This window comes from Nycticebus coucang, chromosome 4, assembly GCF_027406575.1.
Source record: "Nycticebus coucang isolate mNycCou1 chromosome 4, mNycCou1.pri, whole genome shotgun sequence".
NCBI classification, from domain to species: domain Eukaryota; kingdom Metazoa; phylum Chordata; class Mammalia; order Primates; family Lorisidae; genus Nycticebus; species Nycticebus coucang.
In genome coordinates, this window is record NC_069783.1 from 786,245 (window position 1) to 809,023 (window position 22,779).

General features: G+C 46.1%; 1 protein-coding gene across 1 annotated transcript in view; it reads left to right on the plus strand.

The window, feature by feature from the left end:
- Nucleotides 1-22,779, plus strand: part of SNTG2 (syntrophin gamma 2) — a 234,370-nt gene that overhangs the window by 94,383 nt on the left and 117,208 nt on the right. The window contains exons 5-8 of the mRNA XM_053588494.1: nucleotides 7,849-7,892; nucleotides 7,995-8,036; nucleotides 17,804-17,891; nucleotides 22,508-22,599. Coding sequence (XP_053444469.1) covers nucleotides 7,849-7,892; nucleotides 7,995-8,036; nucleotides 17,804-17,891; nucleotides 22,508-22,599 — 266 coding nt within the window. The remainder of the gene's footprint in view (nucleotides 1-7,848; nucleotides 7,893-7,994; nucleotides 8,037-17,803; nucleotides 17,892-22,507; nucleotides 22,600-22,779) is intronic.

A 22,779-nucleotide genomic window follows, 5' to 3' on the forward strand; every position in this document is an offset into this window, starting at 1 on the left:
TACACATGTACATCAACCTGATAGAGGCAAAAAGGAGGCAAAAGTCACGTGCACGAGCTCCCGTCCAGTCTCCACAGGCAGCAGCCTGTGGTGGGATTTGTGGAACTCCATGACCCACATGACCATGACTGTGACACCTGCAAAGTGGGAAAGATAGAACGTTTTAAACTGACCCCACAGGGACTTTTGAGCTTTGCATGATGGACCAGTACTGTGTGGGACCCTAAGCCCTTCTTTTATCTTTCTTAAGAATTTTCACCTGTTACTGGGGCCTTACTGCCATGAACATGCCACCATTTTCCCATCCAGTCATATAATGTCCATGGTTCAATTTATTTCATTCATTTTGCTGAATTCAGTGTTAAGCCCTCCTCCTGTATTTCTGTTTCTTTGCTGAATCCCTCCCTCCCATTTGACTATGATGTGTTTCTTCGCCTTACTGCTGAGGCCTTCAGACCCGCCCTCTGCACATCCAGTAAAACCCATGCTGAGTGCTGGGGCATCAGCCCAGGAGAAGAGCTCCAGTTGTGGGAAAGTCTCCCGGAAGCAGGTGCATAGTTCCTGCCCTGCGCTCAGGCTTTTCCCTTTGGCATTAATCATGTCTGCGGTGATGCTCTATCTTCCTTTCTGTGCTGTAAAAAGTGGGTTTTGAAATCCTGTAATACGAGTCTGTAGACCAATTAGCCTGCACCGATAATTCAAGCTGTTAATGCCTTTTCTCTGCAAGTCTGTGAATGTTTGATAGAGTTCTTCTATTTTAGATGATTTATCCTGAATCTGGCTGAATTTGTATAGAAATAGATTGTGAGAAATCTCTTCTCACCTTGGTAAGAATGGATGTGGACTCAGATTTGGAATTTTTAGGTCATCTTTCCTTGCTCTGCTCTCAGTAACACACCAAAGTCTCTTTTTCCTCCTGAATTAGCTGACCCCAGAGGAAGGCAGCCCCACCTTCTAGCCCCCAGGTGCAGGCAAAGGCCTGGCAGATTGAATGACAAGCGTTTCATGTTACTCTTCCTTTATTGTTAATGAATTAAGGATAAGGATGCTTTTAGAGCTATCAAAGTAAACAGAACTTGACAAGGGCAATAAAAAATTAACTTCATAGCTGCATGAGAAATGTTGAAACCTCAGAAAGAATCACAAGCTGCATGCAAGCTCTGGAGCACACCCTGTCCATTGCCGACTGAGCTAGGGAAGCCTTGGCCTCAGGAGCTGCAAGGTGAGAGCAAACTGTGGCAGGGAGGAGACTGCAGGTGGCCAGGCTGCTCTGCCTTTGCAGGATACCCTCGATGTTGAGATCTGGACAGCAGGTCTGCAGCAAAGAATCTGGTTGTGACTGCTACGGAAAGTGCTGGACACTCCTCACAAGTCTGGGCCCATGAGAGCCATCCTGGGATCTGCTCTGTGGTCGCTGCTCAAGGCCCATTGGCTCCATTCCATTCCATTCCTGGTGTCAGGGCATCAGCTTCTACCACTGCCAGGCCTGGGAGATGGAAAATACTTTGTAATTTAAGTTTATATAACACTTCAAACTGGTCTTGAATTCTTTAAATTATTTCAAAAATTTAGATAGCCTGCTTATCAATAGAGGATAATCTCCTGGGACAGCTTGGACAGATGGTCAGAGAAACCCAGTGTCCCCCCAGAACTCAGAACTCCCCACACTGGAAGCCCTGGGCCTCCCTGCCCTGCCCAGACCACAATACCTCATTCAACACCTGTAGGACAGACTTCCCTGCTCCTGAGCACCGAGGTGGTCCACACCAGGATACTGAGCTGGGGTCCTTCACACACAGACGCCGAGCAGAACGTGCATTGGCTCGTAAACCTCAGGACCTACAGGAAAAGACTGTCCTGCGGGCACAGGGCTCCAGAGTCTTGGGGGCTTGGCCACCCTCCCCGGCCCCGCGGAAGTTTCCTGTTGTCTGGTGCTGGTGGCTGATCACTTCAGGAGCAAAACAGGCCGTGTGACTGTGGTGGTTCAGGCAGAAGAAACGGCTGATGAGCCTGGAATGAGAGGGATCTTCTTGGGAACCAGCCGGCAGCCCCCGTCCCTGCCATCTGTGGGGTCTCAGGCCCACGGCTTATGGACTCCGAGTCAGCAGGAGTCGGACATGTCCCCCTCTAAGTTCACATACGAGTGACTAAGTCAGCTGAGTGATCAGGACAGCCGAGGTTTCAGTTGTGCTCACCTCCCTCTAGAGCAACGGTTCTCAACCTGTGGGCTATGACCCCTTTATAACAATGAAAATACAGCCTGCATATCAGATATTGACATTACGATTCATAACAGTAGCAAAATTACAGTTGTGAAGTAGCAACGAAAATAATTTTATGGTTGGGCGGTCACCAGAACAGTGCATGAGGAACTTGTACTAAAGGGTTGCGGCATTAGGAGGCATTAGGAAGGTTGAGAACCACTGCTCTAGAGACTTGCTCCATGGAGATGCCATGATTGTCTGACCACAGAGATTGCAATTTTGTGTGGGCCAGCACAGGTGGGATAACTAGACAGCAGGGACAGCCTTACTCCTCTTTAGCATTGGACGGTCTGAAGGTCGGCCTCCCACGAGCCCTACTCTAAATAGTAGGAATTACTATTAATGGGCTGATCCCTGCATCCTCGGTGGACACTGGGCAGCCAGAGCCAGAAGGAGCCCCCTAGCCCCTGAGTGAGCCTCAGCAGCCCCCAGCACAAGGAAGATCCCAACAGAAACATGCATTTAAAAAGAATGGTTTTGGGCAGCGCCTGTGGCTCAAAGGAGTAGGGCACTGGCCCCATATGCTGGAGGTGGTGCGTTCAAACCCAGCCCCAGCCAAAAACTGCAAAAAAAAAAAGAATGGTTTTGACAAGCAGTGATGCAATATTTCTGATACATATATATGCATTTAAGCTAACTGACAGACTAATTTTTCTTTGTGTTTGAAAATAAAGTGGCTGAAAAGGGCCACATGTCTATATCTGGAGTTCCTTTGTCCAGTAGCATTCCCATTGATGCCATTACTTTTAGTCTGGACTCTTACAGTTCATTGGCACCTTATCCCACTAACAAGGGGAATTTAGTCCCCTGTATGGGCAGGTTCTGCAGGGAGCCCAGGATATGAAAGAAAACAAACAACACACACACCCCCTCATGGCATGGAGACTTGGAGCCCATAGAGGGCAGAGTAGGTGACAGCAGCCCCTGTGGCCCTTGAGAATGTCCCAGGATTCCCAGGCTGTAGACAGTCTCCCAGGAGAGGGAGCATGGGGCAGCAGGGACCAGGGGGCTTCCTAGGACCCTAGAGGGGAGAGACAGGTGGGAGCCCCTCACTAGAACCATGTTTAGGTTTTATCTACAGATAAGTGGGAAGCCACTGGTGGGCTCCACATCAGGATGAGATGACAAGGTTTGGAGTTTGCTTTTTGGGAAATCATGTTGGCTACACCCTGAAGAAGATGCCCAGAGGAAGAGTCAGAGTGGACAGAGGTAGAAGCTGGTGGACAGCTGCCCCACAGCATGCACCGGTGCTGGCCAGAGCCTGTGTTAAAACCATGTTCTTTGGGGTGATGGTTTTGTGGTATTTTTGGATTCCTTATTGATAGAACCTCACACTGTGAACTCTGGGGACTTTATGCCTACAGAGCCCTTATCTCCCTTTAGTTCATTTTATAAAAATAGTTGTAGGTAAAAGACACTAAAAATACAATTTGGTGAATAAGGGAACAGAAGATATTTATATTAGTACTTCATTAATATGAGATATTAGAGAGTAAAGCCACAACAATTGATGTTAGGCAGAAAATCAAATTTATTGACAGTCAAACGTTTTTTGCATTTCTGAAGTAGGGTGGTCTCTGCGTGTTCCAGAGCATGGTGGCCTCACAGATGGCACCATGCTTCCTCTGCAGGCTGCTGTTTTACTCATTCGCCAGGAGCCCTGCGGTGCGAGCTCAGGGACGCAGAAGCAGGTCAAGACTGCAGGGTCGTGCGTGGGAGCCCGTGCTGACAGCGCCCGGCACACCTGTGCTCCTTGTTCCTCCTCTTACAATCTGGTCTCCTGGGTTTCTTTTTCATCCTGAGGCCTCACCATGTGTCTTGGGTTGTCATCTTTCTGGCTTTTCTTCCTCCCTAACGGCATTACATGTTCTTTGTCTGAGGTTGTCAGACCACAGTTGTTACCTCTTTCCTCTCTATGGCTGCTTGGGTGTTAATTTTATCATATATAACTTAACACGGTTTTCATATAATCTATAATACTTGTGCTATGTTTATGTGATTTCACTGATTATATTTGGATTCCCTTAAATTAGAGGGTGCTTCCAAGGACCCAGCTCAGAGACTGGTATTTCAGAAGACCAATAAATGTGATTCAGAGAGGGCTCCACCCAACCTAGCCAGAAATGCAAAGGGGCCCAGAAATGCAAAGAACAGAGAGAGACACACAGACGCAGGGAGGGAGAGAGATGGACACAGGGACAGGAAGAGATAGAAACAGCAAGGGGACAGAGAGAGAGAGGAACGTTTGAAGGTATGGAGCAAGCCAAAGGGAAAATAGCTTATTTCAATCAGTGGAAAATGGCAGTGTGTTCCTGGCCAGTCTCGGGGAGAAGTAAGATGACGTGGACAACCTAATATCAGCCCCACTGCTGTACGTAATCAGTACCATTACAGAGGGGGGAACATCAGCACCACTGCTGTATGTAATCAGTACCATTACAGAGAAGGTAACATCAGCACCACTGCCGTATGTAATCGGTACCACTACAGAGGGGGTAACATCAGCACCACTGCTGTATGTAATCAGTACCATTACAGAGGGGGTAACATCAGCATCACTGCCGTATGTAATCAGTACCATTACAGAGGGGGTAACATCACCATCACTGTCGTATGTAATCGGTACCACTACAGAGAGGGTAACATCAGCACCACTGCTGTATGTAATCAGTACCATTACAGAGGGGGGAACATCAGCACCACTGCTGTATGTAATCAGTACCATTACAGAGAGGGTAACATCAGCACCCCTGCCATATGTAATCGGTACCATTACAGAGGGGGTAACATCAGCACCCCTGCCGTATGTAATCAGTACCATTACAGAGGGGGTAACATCAGCACCACTGCTGTATGTAATCAGTACCATTACAGAGAAGGTAACATCAGCATCACTGCCGTATGTAATCGGTACCACTACAGAGGGGGTAACATCAGCACCACTGCTGTATGTAATCAGTACCATTACAGAGGGGGTAACATCAGCATCACTGCCGTATGTAATCAGTACCATTACAGAGGGGGTAAAATCAGCACCACTGCCGTATGTAATCAGTACCATTACAGAGGGGGTAACATCAGCACCACTGCCGTATGTAATCAGTACCATTACAGAGAAGTTAACATCAGCATCACTGCCGTATGTAATCGGTACCATTACAGAGGGGGTAACATCAGCATCACTGCCGTATGTAATCAGTACCATTACAGAGGGGGTAACATCAGCATCACTGCCGTATGTAATCGGTACCATTACAGAGTGGGAACATCAGCACCACTGCCGTATGTAATCAGTACCATTACAGAGGGGGTAACCTCAGCATCACTGCCGTATGTAATCAGTACCATTACAGAGTGGGAACATTAGCACCACTGCCGTATGTAATCGGTACCATTACAGAGGGGGTAACATCTGCATCACTGCCGTATGTAATCAGTACCATTACAGAGTGGGAACATTAGCACCACTGCCGTATGTAATCAGTACCATTACAGAGGGGGTAACCTCAGCATCACTGCCGTATGTAATCAGTACCATTACAGAGTGGGAACATTAGCACCACTGCCGTATGTAATCGGTACCATTACAGAGGGGGTAACATCAGCACCACTGTCGTATGTAATTCGTACCATTACAGAGTGGGAACATCAGCACCACTGTCGTATGTAATCGGTACCATTACAGAGGTGCTAACATCAGCATCACTGCCGTATGTAATCGGTACCATTACAAAGGGGGTAACATCGGCACCACTGTCGAATGTAATCCGTACCATTACAGAGGGGGTAACATCAGCACCACTGTCGTATGTAATCCGTACCATTGCAGAGGGGGTAACCTCAGCACCACTGCTGTATGTAATCAGTACCATTACAGAGTGGGTAACATCAGCACCACTGCCGTATGTAATCGGTACCATTACAGAGGGGGTAACATCAGCACCACTGTCGTATGTAATTCGTACCATTACAGAGTGGGAACATCAGCACCACTGTCGTATGTAATCGGTACCATTACAGAGGTGCTAACATCAGCATCACTGCCGTATGTAATCGGTACCATTACAGAGTGGGTAACATCAGCATCACTGCCGTATGTAATCAGTACCATTACAGAGGGGGTAACATCGGCACCACTGTCGAATGTAATCCGTACCATTACAGAGGGGGTAACATCAGCACCACTGCCGTATGTAATCGGTACCATTACAGAGGGGGTAACATCAGCATCACTGCCGTATGTAATCGGTACCATTACAGAGTGGGTAACATCAGCATCACTGCCGTATGTAATCGGTACCATTACAGAGGGGGTAACATCGGCACCACTGCCGTATGTAATCCGTACCATTGCAGAGGGGGTAACCTCAGCACCACTGCCGTATGTAATCAGTACCATTACAGAGAAGTTAACATCAGCATCACTGCCGTATGTAATCGGTACCATTACAAAGGGGGTAACATCGGCACCACTGTCGAATGTAATCCGTACCATTACAGAGGGGGTAACATCAGCACCACTGTCGTATGTAATCCGTACCATTGCAGAGGGGGTAACCTCAGCACCACTGCCGTATGTAATCAGTACCATTGCAGAGGGTGTAACATCAGCACCACTGCCGTATGTAATCGGTACCATTGCAGAGGGTGGTAAGAAGGCTGTCCTTTATTTTCAACACTGCTTAATGGTTGTTAATGACTTGAAATATTTATAAATCCATTTAGTATATATATGGTTTTTCAAGATCATTACAGAGTTAAATGAATAGCTTAGTGTTTTGAAGAATGTAAATACTTATAAATCTGAAACAAATCTATATGAAGGAAAAAATAGAATATATTCCTTATATTTTGTGCAAATTTGTTAAGTGTTATTTAAAAGGGCTCTCTCTGCCTCTATTTCATGGCACATGTAAGTGAGAAAATGCTATAGATTATTTTCAAACTCTGTAAAGACTTTTTCTCTCTTTTTTGCTTTCAATGGTCTTTTTCATTAAAGCCGTCTGTCTGTACATTTGTTCAGGAGAACGAGGGGTATGCTAAGTGGCTTCTGGAATTCCTTATTATTTTGTCTGTGACTTAATGAAATATATGGATCATATTTTCCACACCGTGTAATGAAATCCTTGGTGAGGAGGAAGTGGCATTTGTGTTCCATGTTAAACAAGCCGTCTGCCTCTGGAAAATAACTCTCTCCATGTGCTCAGAGTTGCCATCTACTGTCTCCACCTGGTGCTGCCTATTCCTAAGTGTGGGCATTTTTCCACACCCATGTGCAAACACATAAACACATACATGCACACACACATCAATGTACACACAAGCACACACACAGCACAGACTCATGTGCAGACCCATACACACCACATGTGCACACCCATGGACATGCACATGTATGCACCTTCCACACCTACACCAGGCACTCAAGCATGTCCACACTGACACACATGCACATGTGTGCACACACGCACACACACATGTTCCATTTCAGTTGTTGCCAACCCCGTGCTTAACCGACCACCATAATGAAGTGTAATGTCGCTGAGATTCCTCTTAACCCTCTCACCACTTTGCGACCCTGCAGCTGACCAGACAGGGATGCTGTTCATAGGAGATGCTGTCCTACAGGTCAGTATTTCAAACTTTAATCCTTAAGTTTGTTGCTCTTTTATTTTAAACTTATATTAATCAGTTACTATCCTCAAAATTCTTCATTTGTCCTCTGTTCAGGTTAATGGCATTAATGTAGAACATGCAACCCACAAGGAAGTGGTAAGTGGATTATATTTTATAGTTTTTGTTTTGTTTATTATTCTTTATTCTAATTATTTTTGTCTATAACTTATATTTCACTGAGCATATCCATGGACACAGTCATAGAATTGAAAAGGAAAGCTTAAAAGATTTGGTAAATCATGTTACAAGAGAACGTTTGTGACATGCTGGGGTGCACAAGGCACCCCAGAAACATAATGCCTCACAAACAGTGTGGAAGGCACATTTGACTAAGCCCATTTTAAAGATAAGAGCACTGAAATCTCAGGGAAAGAGCACTGAAATCCAGGAAGTCTGCAGCTCCCCTGGGTTATCATCACCACTCTCACCAGCGCCACCGGCCTTCACTCCTGCAGTGGCACCAACGCCAACTTGTGTGCATTGAGATGCCCAACATGCCAATGCCACAGGGTACACACCTGTGACCACAGCCCGGGGTGATGGGGCCGTGCACTCACTCAGCCTTTCTTTCACAAAGACGAGCTTGGTCCAGTGTCCTGGAAGGCTCTGAAATACAAACGTGGGTACAGTAGACATAGGACTTAGAAGAGCAGGTTGCAACAGCCAAGCAGAGAGCAGCCCTGCAGGGCAGCCTTGCGGGGGGCCAACAGCGTGGGTTGGCCAACAACCCTTCTGACTGCCTGCGGGGGTTGGGGGGCAGAGGCAGAGATGGTGCCTGGGGCTGAAATAAGGGAAGGAGCGAAGGGGTGGTGCCTGAGCTCGGAGTGGGCCGGGGGCACCCAGCAGAGCGTCAGGGAATTTTATTCTGTGTTGCAGTGGAACCCAGCAGACTTTTACTTTGTCGATATTCTCGATGAAGATCAATAGCCTTGCATTCATTCATTCATCAGTATTTATTTTTCAATTAGCCAAATAAGGGCAAACAGCCAAAAGTACCAAAAAAATCATCCTGTCTGCAGACATTAAGCATCAGTGAAACCAAATGTACACATGTATTAACTTGTAACTAGATGAAGAATCTCCTTGCTGTGTGTAATTGTTTCTTCACTGAAGACGCGTTTGCTGACCCTTATGCCTCATGCCACCACAAACAAGCAGACATTTATTTCTCTTGGCCTTAAAGGTCTCTTGGGCCTTGTGTTTCCTGAATAGATGAAGTTTTCTCACCCTGCTGGTTTTGCAACTTAACAACACATGTGAGCTTTCTGGTTTCTGTAGCAGTTGCTTTCTTAGGGGGATGTTAAACACACAGTAATTGAAAGAGAATCTATGCCCACCTTGATGGCTTTCATCCTAACCCAGGTAAGGCATAAACATCCATGGAAGAAACAACTCCTTGAGTAATGTGTGTGGACCTTATAAATGGAGCTTTTATAATATTTGATATAAATTCCCTTTTTGGAACCAAGTTATCCAATTACATGTCCACATTTTTATGTGATGCAAAATAAATTATTAGAGGACTGATAATGATATATTATCTCAATTTTTCAGTTTCATAAAGTTCATAAAAGTGTTAAATCATTAATAAACCTCATAAATCACATGGTTTTGCCCCTTCACTTTTCAGAAAAAATTCTAGCTTTGTTTAATTCTAAAAGAAAAATGTGAGGTCTCCTCAGTAAAAAGAACCTGTTTTAGTGTGAAACTAAAGATGTTTTGTGGATATTTCTGTAAACATCCGCAAAATCCATCTTAATTGTCCACTACTTTGGAAAGGTTTTTCTATTTTAGGTTGATAAAAATATGATTAGAGGTGGTGCCTGTGGCTCAGTGGGTAGGGCGCTGGCCCCATATACAGAGGGCGGTGGGTTCGAACCCACCCCAGCCAGCTAAAACAGGAATTACAACTGCAACGACAACAACAACAACAAAGCCGGGCATTGTGGCAGGCACCTGTAGTCCCAGCTACTCGGGAGGCTGAGACAAGAGAATCACTTAAGAGTTGGAGGTTGCTGTGAGCTGTGACACCATAGCACTCTACTGAGGATGACAAAGTGAGACTCTTTCTAAAAAAAAAAAATATATATATATATGATTATACAGATAGACATTTATAAACCGGCATGTAATTTCCCCTTTTAACACACACACATTTCCATGCATATCGGTATATAATACGGTAGCCACTGTAGCAAACTGTCTGCAGGTTCTTTGTGCAGAATCAGAGAAAAAGGATGATGAGCGACTATGACGCAGCACATCTGTGTGTGCCCAGCCAACACCAGTGTCGTGGGGAGTGAAGCAGGCAGTCGGGTAGAGCAGCAGAGACCCGTGCCTCAGAGGCCTGTTGCTTCCAGCTGTGACGCAGGAACAGGAGAGGGATCAGCGTGCAGGTGGCTGCGCTGCCCGACTGGGCATATCTGTGTGAGTGTGTGGATGTGTTAGTATGTATGTGTGGGTGTGTATATGTGTATGTGTGGAAGCGTGGGAGTGTTCATGTGTATGTATGTGTGTGCACATGTGTGCAGGTATGACCGTGTGCATGTCTGCATCTCCCAAATCTGAGCCCTGACCCCCCCATGTGATGGTGTCTGGAGGTGGGGGCCTTTGGGAGGATATTAGGGTTAGGTGGTACCATCTGAGCTGGGCCCTGGCCGGCGACTGGTGCCCTGGTGAAGAGAAACCTGCCTACCTGTCTCCACCCCTCCAGGACATGGCGAGAAGGCGGCTGCTCCCAGGTGCTGGCGCTAACTCAGCCCTGGGATGGGGGATGGTGGGTGGCCTGGCACCATGGGATCATTTAGAAGCTGCATGCTTTCCAGAAATGAAACGCATTCGGCCTGTCAGAGTTTGCCGGCAGGGCTGGATAAGTGCAGGATGGAAATGACACCCTGGGCCGGCCCTGCTGACCGGAGTGGCTGGTGCAGAGATGCTGGGCACCACCAGGCCCTGTAGTTGGCTGAGTGGGGAGACGGGGGCAGCGCCCCTCTTTCCAGCTTTCACTCTCAAAGTGAGGACTCAGGAGGGGGCCGCCACATTCCTTGACCACTTAGCTTCAGTGACCACTCTTAAATATTCATTATTTACTACGTACTTTGAACTAGATTTAAAAAACAATAATGAAAAGCTAGTGCCTTTGCCCAGCTGAGGCATTTTAAAATCCAAAAGCTCAAGGCAAGGCAAACTTTGGGGATGGAAAATAATAATAAATCGAAGCTAAGCCCAATCTTCAATGAAAAGTTCTTGATTTTTCTTTTTTTTTTTTTAGTATTTATTTATTTATTATTGTTTTTTTTTTTTTTTTTAATTTTTTTATTAAATCATAAGTGTATACAATGATATGATTATGGGGCATCATACACTCACTTCATAAACCATTTGACACATTTTTATCCCAGTGGTTAACATAGCCAAACTTCGTTTTATATGGAATCAGAAAAAACCTCGAATAGCCAAGACATTACTCAGAAATAAAAACAAAACAGGAGGAATCACACTACCAGACCTCAGACTTTACTACAAATCGATAGTGATCAAAACAGCATGGTATTGGCACAAAAACAGAGAAGTAGATATCTGGAATAGAATAGAGAACCAAGAGATGAATCCAGCTACTTACCGCTATTTGATTTTTGACAAGCCAATTAAAAACATTCAGTGGGGAAAAGATTCCCTATTTAACAAATGGTGCTGGGTGAACTGGCTGGCAACCTGCAGAAGACTGAAATTAGACCCACACCTTTCACCATTAACTAAGATAGACTCTCATTGGATTAAAGATTTAAACTTAAGACATGAAACTATAAAAATACTAGAGGAGAATGCAGGGAAAACCCTTTATTTATTATTGTTAAATCATAGCTGTGTACATTAGTGCAATCAAGGGGTACAATGTGCTGGTTTCATATACAATCTGAAATATTCTCATCAAACTGTTCAGCGTAGCCTTCATGCCATTTTCTTAGTTATTGTATGTAGACATTTGTATTCTGCATTTAGTAAGTTTCGCCTGTACCCATTCTAAGATGCACAGTAGGTGTGGCCCCATCCATTACCCTCCCTCCACCCTAACCTCCCCCATCACTTCCCCTTCCTTGGCCCTTTCCCCATATTCTTGTGTTATAGTTGGGTTATAGCCTTCATGTGAAAGCTATAATTTAGCTTCATAGTAGGGCTGAGTACATTGCATACTTTTTCTTCCATTCCTGAGATACTTTGCTAAAAAGAATATGTTCCAGCTCAATCCATGTAAGCATGAAAGAGGTAAAGTCTCCATCTTTCTTTAAGGCTGCATAATATTCCATGGTATACATGTACCACAATTTGCTAGTCCATTCGTGGGTCAATGGACACTTGGGCTTCTTCCATGACTTAGCAATTATGAATTGGGCTGCAATAAACATTCTGGTACAGATGTCTTTGTTATATGTGATTTTTGGTCTTCTGGATATAAACCTAGTAAAGTAATTATAGGATCGAATGGCAGGTCTATTTTTAGGTCCCTAAGTATTCTCCAAACATCCTTCCAGAAGGAACGTATTAGTGTACATTCCCACCAGCAGTGTAGAAGTGTGCCCTATTCTCCACATCCACGCCTACATCTCTGGTTTTGGGATTTTGTTATGTGGGCTACTCTTACTGGGGTTAGGTGATATCTCAAAGTAGCTTTGATTTGCATTTCTCTGATGATTAAGGATGATGATCTTTTTTTCATGTGTTTGTAGATCATGCAGCTGTCTTCTTTAGAGAAGTTTCTCTTCAAGTCCCTTGCCCACTCTGAGATGGGATCACGTGTTCTTTTCTGGCTAATACATTTGAGTTCTCTGTGGATTCTGGTTATTAGACCTTTATCGGAGGTATAACCTGCAAATATTTTCTCCCATTCTGAGGGCTGTCTGCTTGCTTTACTTACTATGTTCTTGGCTGTACAGAAGCTTTTTAGTTTGATCAGGTCCCAGTAGTGTATTTTTGGTACTGCTTCAATTGCCTGGGCAGTCCTCCTCATAAAATATTCACCCAGGTGGATAGATGGGTTATGGACGAGATGAAGAAGGAAATCACCAAATTTTTGGAAAAAAACAACAATCAAGACACAAATTACCAGAACCTCTGGGATACTGCAAAGGCAGTCCTAAGAGGGAAATTTATAGCACTGTAAGCCTTCCCCAAGAAAACGGAAAGAGAGGAAATTAATAACGAATTGGGACATTGCAAGCAACTGGAGAAGGAAGAACACTCCAGCCCCAAACCCAGCAGAAGAAAAGAAATAACCAAAATTAGAGCAGAATTAAATGAAATTGAAAACAAAAGAATTATACAACAGATCAATAAATCCAAAAGTTGTTTTTTTGAAAAGATCAATAAAATAGATAAACCTTTGGCCAACCTAACCAGGAAAAAAAGACTAAAATCTCTAATTTCATCAATCAGAAATGGTAACGATGAAATAACAAAAGACCCCTCAGAAATTCAAAAAAATCCTTAACAAATACTACAAGAAACTCTATTCTCAGAAATATGAAAATCTGAAAGAAATCGACCAATACCTGGAAGTACGCCACCTACCAAGATTTAGCCAGAATGAAGTGGAAATGTTGAACAGGCCTATATCAAGTTCTGGAATAGCTTCAACTATACAAAATCTCCCTAAAAAGAAAAGCCCAGGACCAGATGGCTTTATGTCAGAATTCTACCAAACCTTTAAAGAAGAACTAGTACCTATATTACTAAACCTCTTTCAAAATACAGAAAAAGAAGGAATATTACCCAACACATTCTATGAAGCAAATATCACCTTGATCCCTAAACCAGGGAAAGACCCAACAAGGAAAGAAAATTATAGACCAATATCACTTATGAGTATTGATGCAAAAATACTCAATAAGATCCTAACAAACAGAATCCAACAACACATCAAAAAAATTATACACCATGACCAAGTGGGATTTATCCCAGGGTCTCAAGGCTGGTTCAATATACGTAAATCTATAAATGTAATTCAGCACATAAACATACTAAAAAATAAGGACCATATTCTTATTCAGTTCTTTCAATTGATGTAGAAAAAGCTTTTGATAATATCCAGCATCGCTTCATGATTAGAACACTTAAGAAAATTGGTTTAAGAAGGGACATTTCTTAAACTAATAGAGGCCATCTACAGCAAACCCACAGCCAATATCGTATTGAATGGAGTTAAATTGAAATCATTTCCACTTAGATCAGGAACCAGGCAAGTTTGCCCATTGTCTTCATTGCTCTTTAACATTGTAATGGAAGTCTTAGCTATTGCAATTAGGGAAGAAAAGGCGATCAAGGGTATCCACATAGGGTCAGAAGAGATCAAACTTTCACCCTTTGCAGATGATATGATCATATATCTGGAAAAAACTAGGGATTCGACTACAAAACTTTTAGAAGTGATCAAGGAATACAGCAACATCTCAGGCTACAAAATCAACACCCATAAATCTGTAGCCTTTATATATACCAACAATAACCAAGCCAAAAAAACGGTCAAGGACTCTATTCCTTTCACAGTAGTGCCAAAGAAGATGAAATATTTGGGAATATACCTAACAAAGGACGTGAAAGATCTCTACAAAGAGAACTATGAAACTTTAAGAAAAGAAATAGCTGAAGATGTTAACACGTGGAAAAACATACCATGCTCATGGCTGGGAAGAATCAACATTATTAAAATGTCCATACTGCCCAAAGCAATATACAATTTTAATGCAATTCCTATTAAAGCTCCATTGTCATATTTTAAAGATCTTGAAAAAAATAATACTTCATTTTATATGGAATCAGAAAAACCTCGAATAGCCAAAACATTACTCAGCAATAAAAACACAGCAGGAGGAATCATGCTACCAGTCTTGAGACTGTAGTATAAATCAATAGTGATTAAAACAGTATGGTACTGGCACAAAAGCAGAGAAGTAGATGTCTGGAACAGAATAGAGAATCAAGAGATGAATCCAGCTACTTACCGTTATTTGATCTTTGACAAGCCAATTAAAATCATTCAGTGGGGAAAAGATTCCCTATTTAACAAATGGTGCTGGGTGAACTGGCTGGCAACCTGTAGAAGACTGAAACTGGACCCACACCTTTCACCATTCACTAAGATAGACTCTCACTGGATCAAAGTTCTTAATTTTTCAAGCCATTCTGCCTCCTCATTCTTCATTGGTAGTTCTGTCATCTCCAGACAAAATTCACCTGTCCAGCATGTTAAGAACAGGAGGTGTTGCTGCTTCAGACTACAGAAAGCCTAGAGAAAATCCCTGGACAGGCTTAATCACTTTAGTTCTTTATTTGGGTAGGGGTGTGTGTGCACGTATATACACACAGACATGCACACACACACATACACACACACACACACACACACACACACCCTGACTCATTCCATTAGGAATTTAAGGCAAATTGACCAGGGTTTGCATAACTGAGGGGGGACAGCCTGTGCAGGGTCAGAGCCATAGTACGTCCATGAGTCTCAAATGCCTCTGACTCAGGGACACGCTGGTCTTTTAAAGTTAAACTGCCTGGAGCTCACAGGACAAATGGGTGTCACGATGGCCATGGCTTGCAAAGACAAGGTGGGCAGCCGTGGTCTCCCCAGCCCCACTAGCCTGACACCACCCACATCCTAAGACAAGGTGGTGGGCAGCCATGGCCCCCCCCCAGCCCCACCAGCCCGATGCCACCCACATCCCCAGATAAGGGCTCCCCAAGGACCGGTCCTATGGGGCAGCTGTGCTCAGAGGACTGACCGGCTCTGCTTCACACCAGGGAGGAGAAACAAATCTAGGCTGGATGTTTTCCCTCCAGGGTCTTGTGCAGGGTGGAGGAGAGTCCTGGACAAATCGAGCTGAGAAGCTTCACGACCAGCCTTGAGTCAGTCTGAGCAGGTTCCCTACTTCTGTCCCTTTGCACCATGAGATGCATAAAGATGGCCTTGGCCACTTGGAGACAAGTGGCAAACAAAGGCCACTTTGTTTGTTTTTTGGCAAGGGGCAAACAAAGGCCCGTGACACCGTGCTGGCTGCACCCAGCGTGTGCGAGTGGCAGGGTGGGGACAGTGGTCAGCTGGCTCAGCCTCCTGTGGGGACAGGAAGGGAAAGGAAGGCAGCACCACAGGGTCACAAGGACTTGGGGTCTGAAACGTGCTTCCGGCACCTGGGGCAGGGACACTGTGGCCACAGAGCAGCTGTAACATCAGAAAGGAGGAAGAGGAGGAGGAAGGGTCTAGAAAGTGCCTGACAGAGGATGCGAGGGTGGGGTACAGTGCGTCAGAGGTTCTGGGGGCTTTCAGTGGGTCCTCTCTAGTCATATGCATAAGGGACCAGCACGGGGGGTGGGGAGGGCTCGGTCTCCATGGAGGCCCAGGGAGGAGGGCGCTTGTGGGTTGTTGGGAGGCACCAGGTGGACACCCCGTGGGTGAGGCAGGGAGGGGTTTGTGTTGGATTCCTGGGCCAGGCCGTGTAGACCTTTGAACTTCTGTAATCCAGGCTCTGATGTCCCCAAGCTCACAGTGTGACATCTGCCCACATGGGAAGCAGTGGGCCTGGGGTGGGCCTGTGGAAGACAGATTGGTGAGTGGTCAGGGGCTGATGAGTAACAACATGGGGCCGCCATGTCCCAGAGGAGGGTCCTGGACCCAGGGCTGCAGTGCATAGGTCCCAGTGGACCTGGTGGGCACAAGTTTCACTGTTAAGATCACAGTGAACAGTACCAGCCTCCACACAGGAGACTGGCATCAGATTCCAGAGTCAACAAAATGCGGGATCAGACATGGAGTGACTCAGAGATTGCTGCAGAGAAGGAGGATGGCAGGTTGCAGTGGTGCCCATGCATTTTCTGAGAATTAAAATGTACTCAGTCCTGCTATGAAACTGATTTATGGCTTTCGTAGGAAAGCTATAACCCAGTTATAACCTAAGAATATGGGGAAGGGAGAAAGGGAGGGGAGGGAGGGGGGAGGAGGGTGAAGGGAGGGTGATTGGTGGGATTACACCTGCGGTGCATCTTTCAAGAATACATGTGAAACTTAGTAAATGTAGAATATAAATGTCTTAACACAATAACTAAGAAAATGCCAGGAAGGCTTTGTCAACCAGTGTGATGAAAATGTGTCAAACTGTGTATAAAACCAGTGTATGGTGCCCCGTGATTGCATTAATGTACACAGCTATGATTTAATAATAAAAAAAAGAAACTTTTAGATTTGTATTTATGGTTTACCGTGTCATAGTTAATCCATGGGCCATTTTGCCAGTTCTGAAAATTGGGTATTTATACAATAAGTGGGTTTCTCCTAAGATTTCACTTCCTAGTAGACGATACTCACACAGAATGTGAAAACCAGGTTTGGGGTGTCTCAGGGTGACTTCGGATGACTCAGGGTGACTTGGGGTGACTCAGGGTGCTTGGGTGTCTCTGGGTGACTTGGGATAACTTGGGGTGACTTGAGATGATGTGGGGTGACTTGGGATGATGCAGTGTAACTTGGGGTGACTCAGGGTGGCTTGGGGTGTCTCTGGGTGACTTGGGATGACTCAGGGTGACTTGGGGTGACTCAGGGTGGCTTGGGGTGTCTCTGGGTGACTTGGGATGACGCGGGCAGCCCAAGGCTGGCACACATACAGTTGCATAAAGTACAGGAACTCAGAGGGTCATGGCCATTCTTTCATTATCCCAGTTTAAACCTACACAGTTTTCAGTGTCCAGAGGTAATGTTAAACTTTGAATATTTAGGAAAGAGGACAGGTATGGAGGGATTTTATTTTCAAATTCTGTGACTGGTCCTTGCGTGGTGGTGACACAGCTGTTGTTTGTCACGGTGGCAGGTGCATCTTTTGAGGAATGCTGGCGATGAGGTCACCATCACCGTGCAGTATCTCAGCCAGGCGCCCTCCTTTCTGAAGCTCCCGTTAGGTAAGTGAGAAAGGGGAAGGAGCTCAAGGCCACTGTGGAAAGTTCCCCATGCCCCTATTTATCTAAATGACACAGCACTGTCAGGGGTATAAGTCCCTGCACACATGCACACGTCCTCAGAGAAGGAAGGTCCTGTGCCCTGCAGGGTCACCATGAACCTTCTCAGTTAGCACACCCAAGGCCAGGCTCCTCCTCATCTAGCTCAGAGTCTTTCCTTCCTCCCATTCCTGCCCTGTTGAAACCTCCCTCCCCTCCTCCACAGGGCCCTGTCCCGGAGTCTTCATCACACCCTGGATTTTACTCTGGCTCAGAAGTCACCATATTCACCAGCCTGCCTCTGCTTGCTCTTCCTGAATAACCCTCAGCAAATAAATCTCAGAAACCCCATTTTCCCCATGGACCACAACAGGATGACCATGTTATTTTCTATTTTTCAAAAAAATGATATTCCTGCCTGTGTTGTAAAAATACAACAATAAGATACCCCACCAACCAACTGAGAAGACCAGTGCCTCTGCTGGTCAGGTGCCAGGGAGCAGCCCCGGGGTCTCAAGGGAAAGATCCAGGATGTTGAAGGTCTGTGGATACAGTAAGGGGTGTTGTTTCCAGAGCCTCAGAAAGTGGGAAATGTTAGAAATCAGGCCACAAATTCAGAAAAGAAATGTCGCACATTGCCCTGTTGTGACCCCCGGCGTGCTAAGAGGTCTGTTGAGGGAAGAGGAGGGACTTCTAGGACTGCCTTGGGACCTCCGTGTGAGGGAGGCCCCAGGAGTCCCCCAGTGCCTTGGAAAGGCCCATGTCCTGGTGTGGATGCATCCCTGGGCCACAAGTGAGTCAGGGTCCAGGTGAGTCTGGGGAAGCTATAAGTGGGGCAGGCCCAGTATTTGAGATTTCTGTGGGTTAAATAGCTTGCAGATTTTTGCAAAAAAAAGAGAAGATGGTAGATTGGAAAAGAGAAGTGACATATACACCTCACGAGGAGAGTGACATGGTCACTCATGTCCAGTCCTGGAGGCCTGAGCAAGAGCATGTGGCAGTGGGCAGCCAGCTGTGGGGGTGCAGGTGCAAGCGTGGCCATTGCAGAGACAGGGTGGCCCCACTGCCCATGGACAGGAGGGCGGGGCCACAGCGGTAGCCTCTTAGTCACCTTCTAAATCTCAGAAAGAATCAAAAACACAAAGTATGTAAACGAAACGTGTGAACCTCATAATATTCTGAAATTAAAATAGAAAAAACAAAACCTATAAAAGACAAAAAAAAGAGAGTGTCTTAAGAGAGATAATGGTACAACGTTCATCGTGAGTGGTGACGGGCCATCTCCTGCCACTGCCATGGCTTTAAGATGGTAGGAGCAAAGGCTCTGCCAGGGGTCACAGTGGTCATTTCATCAGGAGGTAAAGAATCCCCATGACAGCAAGGGTTGGCTGGTTGCTTTCCACATCACAAATTTGGTGTCTTGAAAGTGAACAGTGCCCAGGCTCAGTGTCATATCCTGAGGCGAGGCGTCTGCCCACCTCCATCTGTCCAGGGAGCGTCTGTGTGTCCAGAGAGACCGAGGGCTGCTTCCCGATGTTGCAGGCTGGGCCTGGAGGCTGCATGTAGAGTCTGAGATGTCCATTGCAGGGCGGCCCTAACTGCCCTCCTGGTGAGGAGAGGCTGTTGCAGCAGCAGAATAGAGACAGCAGGATGTAGGGTCAGAGGGAGAAGGGTCCCCCCAGAGGCTGTGGATGAACGCTGGGCCAGAGCCACCCAGGGCCAAGGTCATCCTTCCCCTGAGGACAGGACACTCTTAAGCCCTGGGGCCCTGGACAAGGTTTTGGCTTCTGTTTACACCAGCAACTGCATGGTCCCTTCTGAGCACGCCTCGCAATAGTCGCAGGGCTAGGACAGCTGCCTGAGGCCTAGAGACCTCCTTCAGCCCTTCTGCCCACATGCTGCAAGGCTCTGGCCTCTGCTGGGCTCTCCTGGCCTGGCTGAGGAGGTAGGTCAGCCTTTCTTCACACTCAGGCGCTGACGGATGGAACTTGGAAGTAGCCTGGGCTCAAGTCTCCTAAGACCTGAATCCTCAGGATTCAGAGTTTGGCAGGCGGGGGTGTCGAGTCTCCGTGAACTAGCACAGCCTGGTCTCCTGTTTGTAGTTCTGTTTAATGCACACACGTTACATCTTGTGATTTCTGTGGGTTAAATAGCTCATAGATTTGCCTGGGGAAGGCCCATGAATGGTGCTTTGGTGAACACTGATCAACACGTTTTTGTCCTGCTTCCCTTTCTGTCGGGCCTGTGCCTGGGAGAGGAGTTGCTGGGTCATAGGGTAACTGTGTTGAACTTCTGAGCAACTTCCAAACTATTTTTCATGGTGGCTGCACAGTTTCTGTTCCAACTAGCAACGTGTGAGGGTAATCAAAGCAGTTTTGATAGACTATAGTTCATTGTTTTAGGTTAAGTGTTGTAATAAATATTGACTACAAACTATTATGCTGTATATTTTCTAATGTTATTGCTTATTTTGGCACCAGCTATGTTTATTTTCATTGTTAATAATTATAAATACTGACCATATTTTAAATAACGTATTTTACCAGTATTAAACTTTGGATAAAGTTGAAAAAAATACCCATTCCTTCAGCAGTAATTGAAATCTAGGGCTTACATGTGGCCATCAATTTTAAATTTATTCACTCACTTATACATTTATTTATTCAATTTTTATTTATTTGCTGCCATTAGTCATGTGTCTCTGCTAGCTATAGCATCCCCCCTGGGTTTTGGGGAGGGAGCCATCAATGAAAAATATTTTGGTTCTACTTTAAAATTACTGATAAGCTGGTTGTGGAGATTTAAAAAAGGCAGTGGGGAGAGTTGCAAATGGATGATGTAGAAAAAATGTGGATATGATGCTAAGAGCATAGGCTGAGGGTGACCCTTCATACACGGGCTGTGCAGAAAGCTGGTCTAAAGCAGTGATTTCATCGAGTGTTTCATGAAAGAGAGAAGTTTAGCTATCAAATAAAATGGAGAATTAGGGGTTTTTTTTGTTTGTTTGTTGTTTTTTGAAGTTTTTGGCTGGGGCTGGGTTTGAACTTGCCACCTCCAGCATGTGGGGCTGGCACCCTACTCCTTTGAGCCACAGGCGCCACGCAAGAATTAATTTTTACACAAAGATAAACAGTTCTAATTTCCCCCAGACTTCGATACGCCTTTCAACATCTTGATTTTCATGTAGTAATATGGTATGAATTGTTATATAAAAATGCTGGTTCTCATAGACACTGTGTGGCTGGTGGGGACGCCTGGTGTGTTGACATGCCCTCGTGTGCAGGTGACAGGGACCAGGGAGTCCTGGGCACCCCCTCCCCAGGCTCAAGGCATCTGTGGTCAGGCTTAGCGACCCAGGGAACCTTCAGCTGCCAAGATGCTGCACCTGGAACCACCGACCTCAGGACAGAAGGCCAGTCCAGGCAGGGGAGGACAGAGGTCACAGGCTGGGAAGAGTCTCATAGTCATACAGGTGCACATACAGATTCAGGCACACAGTCACACAGACACAGAGACACAGAAACAGAGACACACGCAGATAGACATATACACAAGTACACACAGTCACACACACACAGCCTTATCCACATACATGGATAGACACACACAGCCGCACGTACCATAAGCTCTTCCCTGGTGGCCTAACGACAGGTGCAGCCAAAGAGAGCACAGGCTTGGGGCAGATTAGAACTCTGAGGACACAGCCGTGTCCCGCCCCTCCTGCTGAAGTCCCCAGTCGTGAGCAGGGCCACTCTCCTCTGCGCCTGGCCAGCCCAGTGCTTCTTCTGCCACGTCCTTTCTGTCTGCCCCTGATTCTGTGACATGTCCAAACTAAATCCTGGCCTCTCTTGCACTGGAGGCATCAGTGGAGACACAGGTGCCCTGTGCCCAGACTGGCAGTGGGGAAAGGAGTGGAGATGGTGACGAGGCAGAGGAGAAGTGCCTACAGGTGCCCAGAGCAAGGCTCCCAGGCCACCTGTCCCAGCCAGGCATGGGAGGGCTGTGGGGCCGCCTCCACCTCCAGGACAGGAAGCCACATTGTAGATCATATGGGTGACCTTCCCATGTGAGCTTGTTCCTATAGGTCTTCGGACACACTGGAGCCGCACCTTCAGCTGGCCCTGACCCCTGCTCCCTGCAACCCAGCTTCTTCCTTTCTTTAATATCAGAGTCCACAAATGCACCTGATTCATCTTTATATTTTCCACTAAAGCAATTTTCTATTCAGAGATAACTGCAAAATGTCAAAGACATAAATCAATTGAAATGAAAATTGGAAAGTCAAGAATAACTTTCAGAAAATTAGCACACTTCATCCCAGTGGCAGAAAGTCCCCAGGGTGTGGGTCAGCGAGGGCCTGTGGGGAGCGCAGGGCAGTGCTGCGTCCCTCTGGCAGGCAGGCAGGAATGTGCAGAGCCCTCAGATGGCCTGGCCGGCTGTAACTGGCCTCCGGCTGTAACTGGCCTCCGCTCCTCTGAGAGCCACCAGGCTGTGTCCTGACTTACCGCATGGTGGCACTGAAGTGGCCTCACCATCACATAGGCTGCACTTGGCAATTCATGTCTCTCCTGCTGTTTCAGGGTCCCCTGGGTCACTCAGCAACCACAGCAGCGAGGCCTCCTCTCCGCTCTTTGACAGTGGTTTGCATCTGAACGGACACTCCAGCCACACGGTAAGCACCTGGGCGCCACTGCTTTTATTCTGAGAGCAGTGCCAGCTGCCTTCAGATAACCCCTAGGCAGCTTGAGAGGATGTGCCACTGCCCTGAAAAGACACCTGTGACTGCCAGAGAGGTGATGCCGAGATCCTGGGTTTAAGGTGCCACTCTGTGGACATTTATTCCCCAGGGACG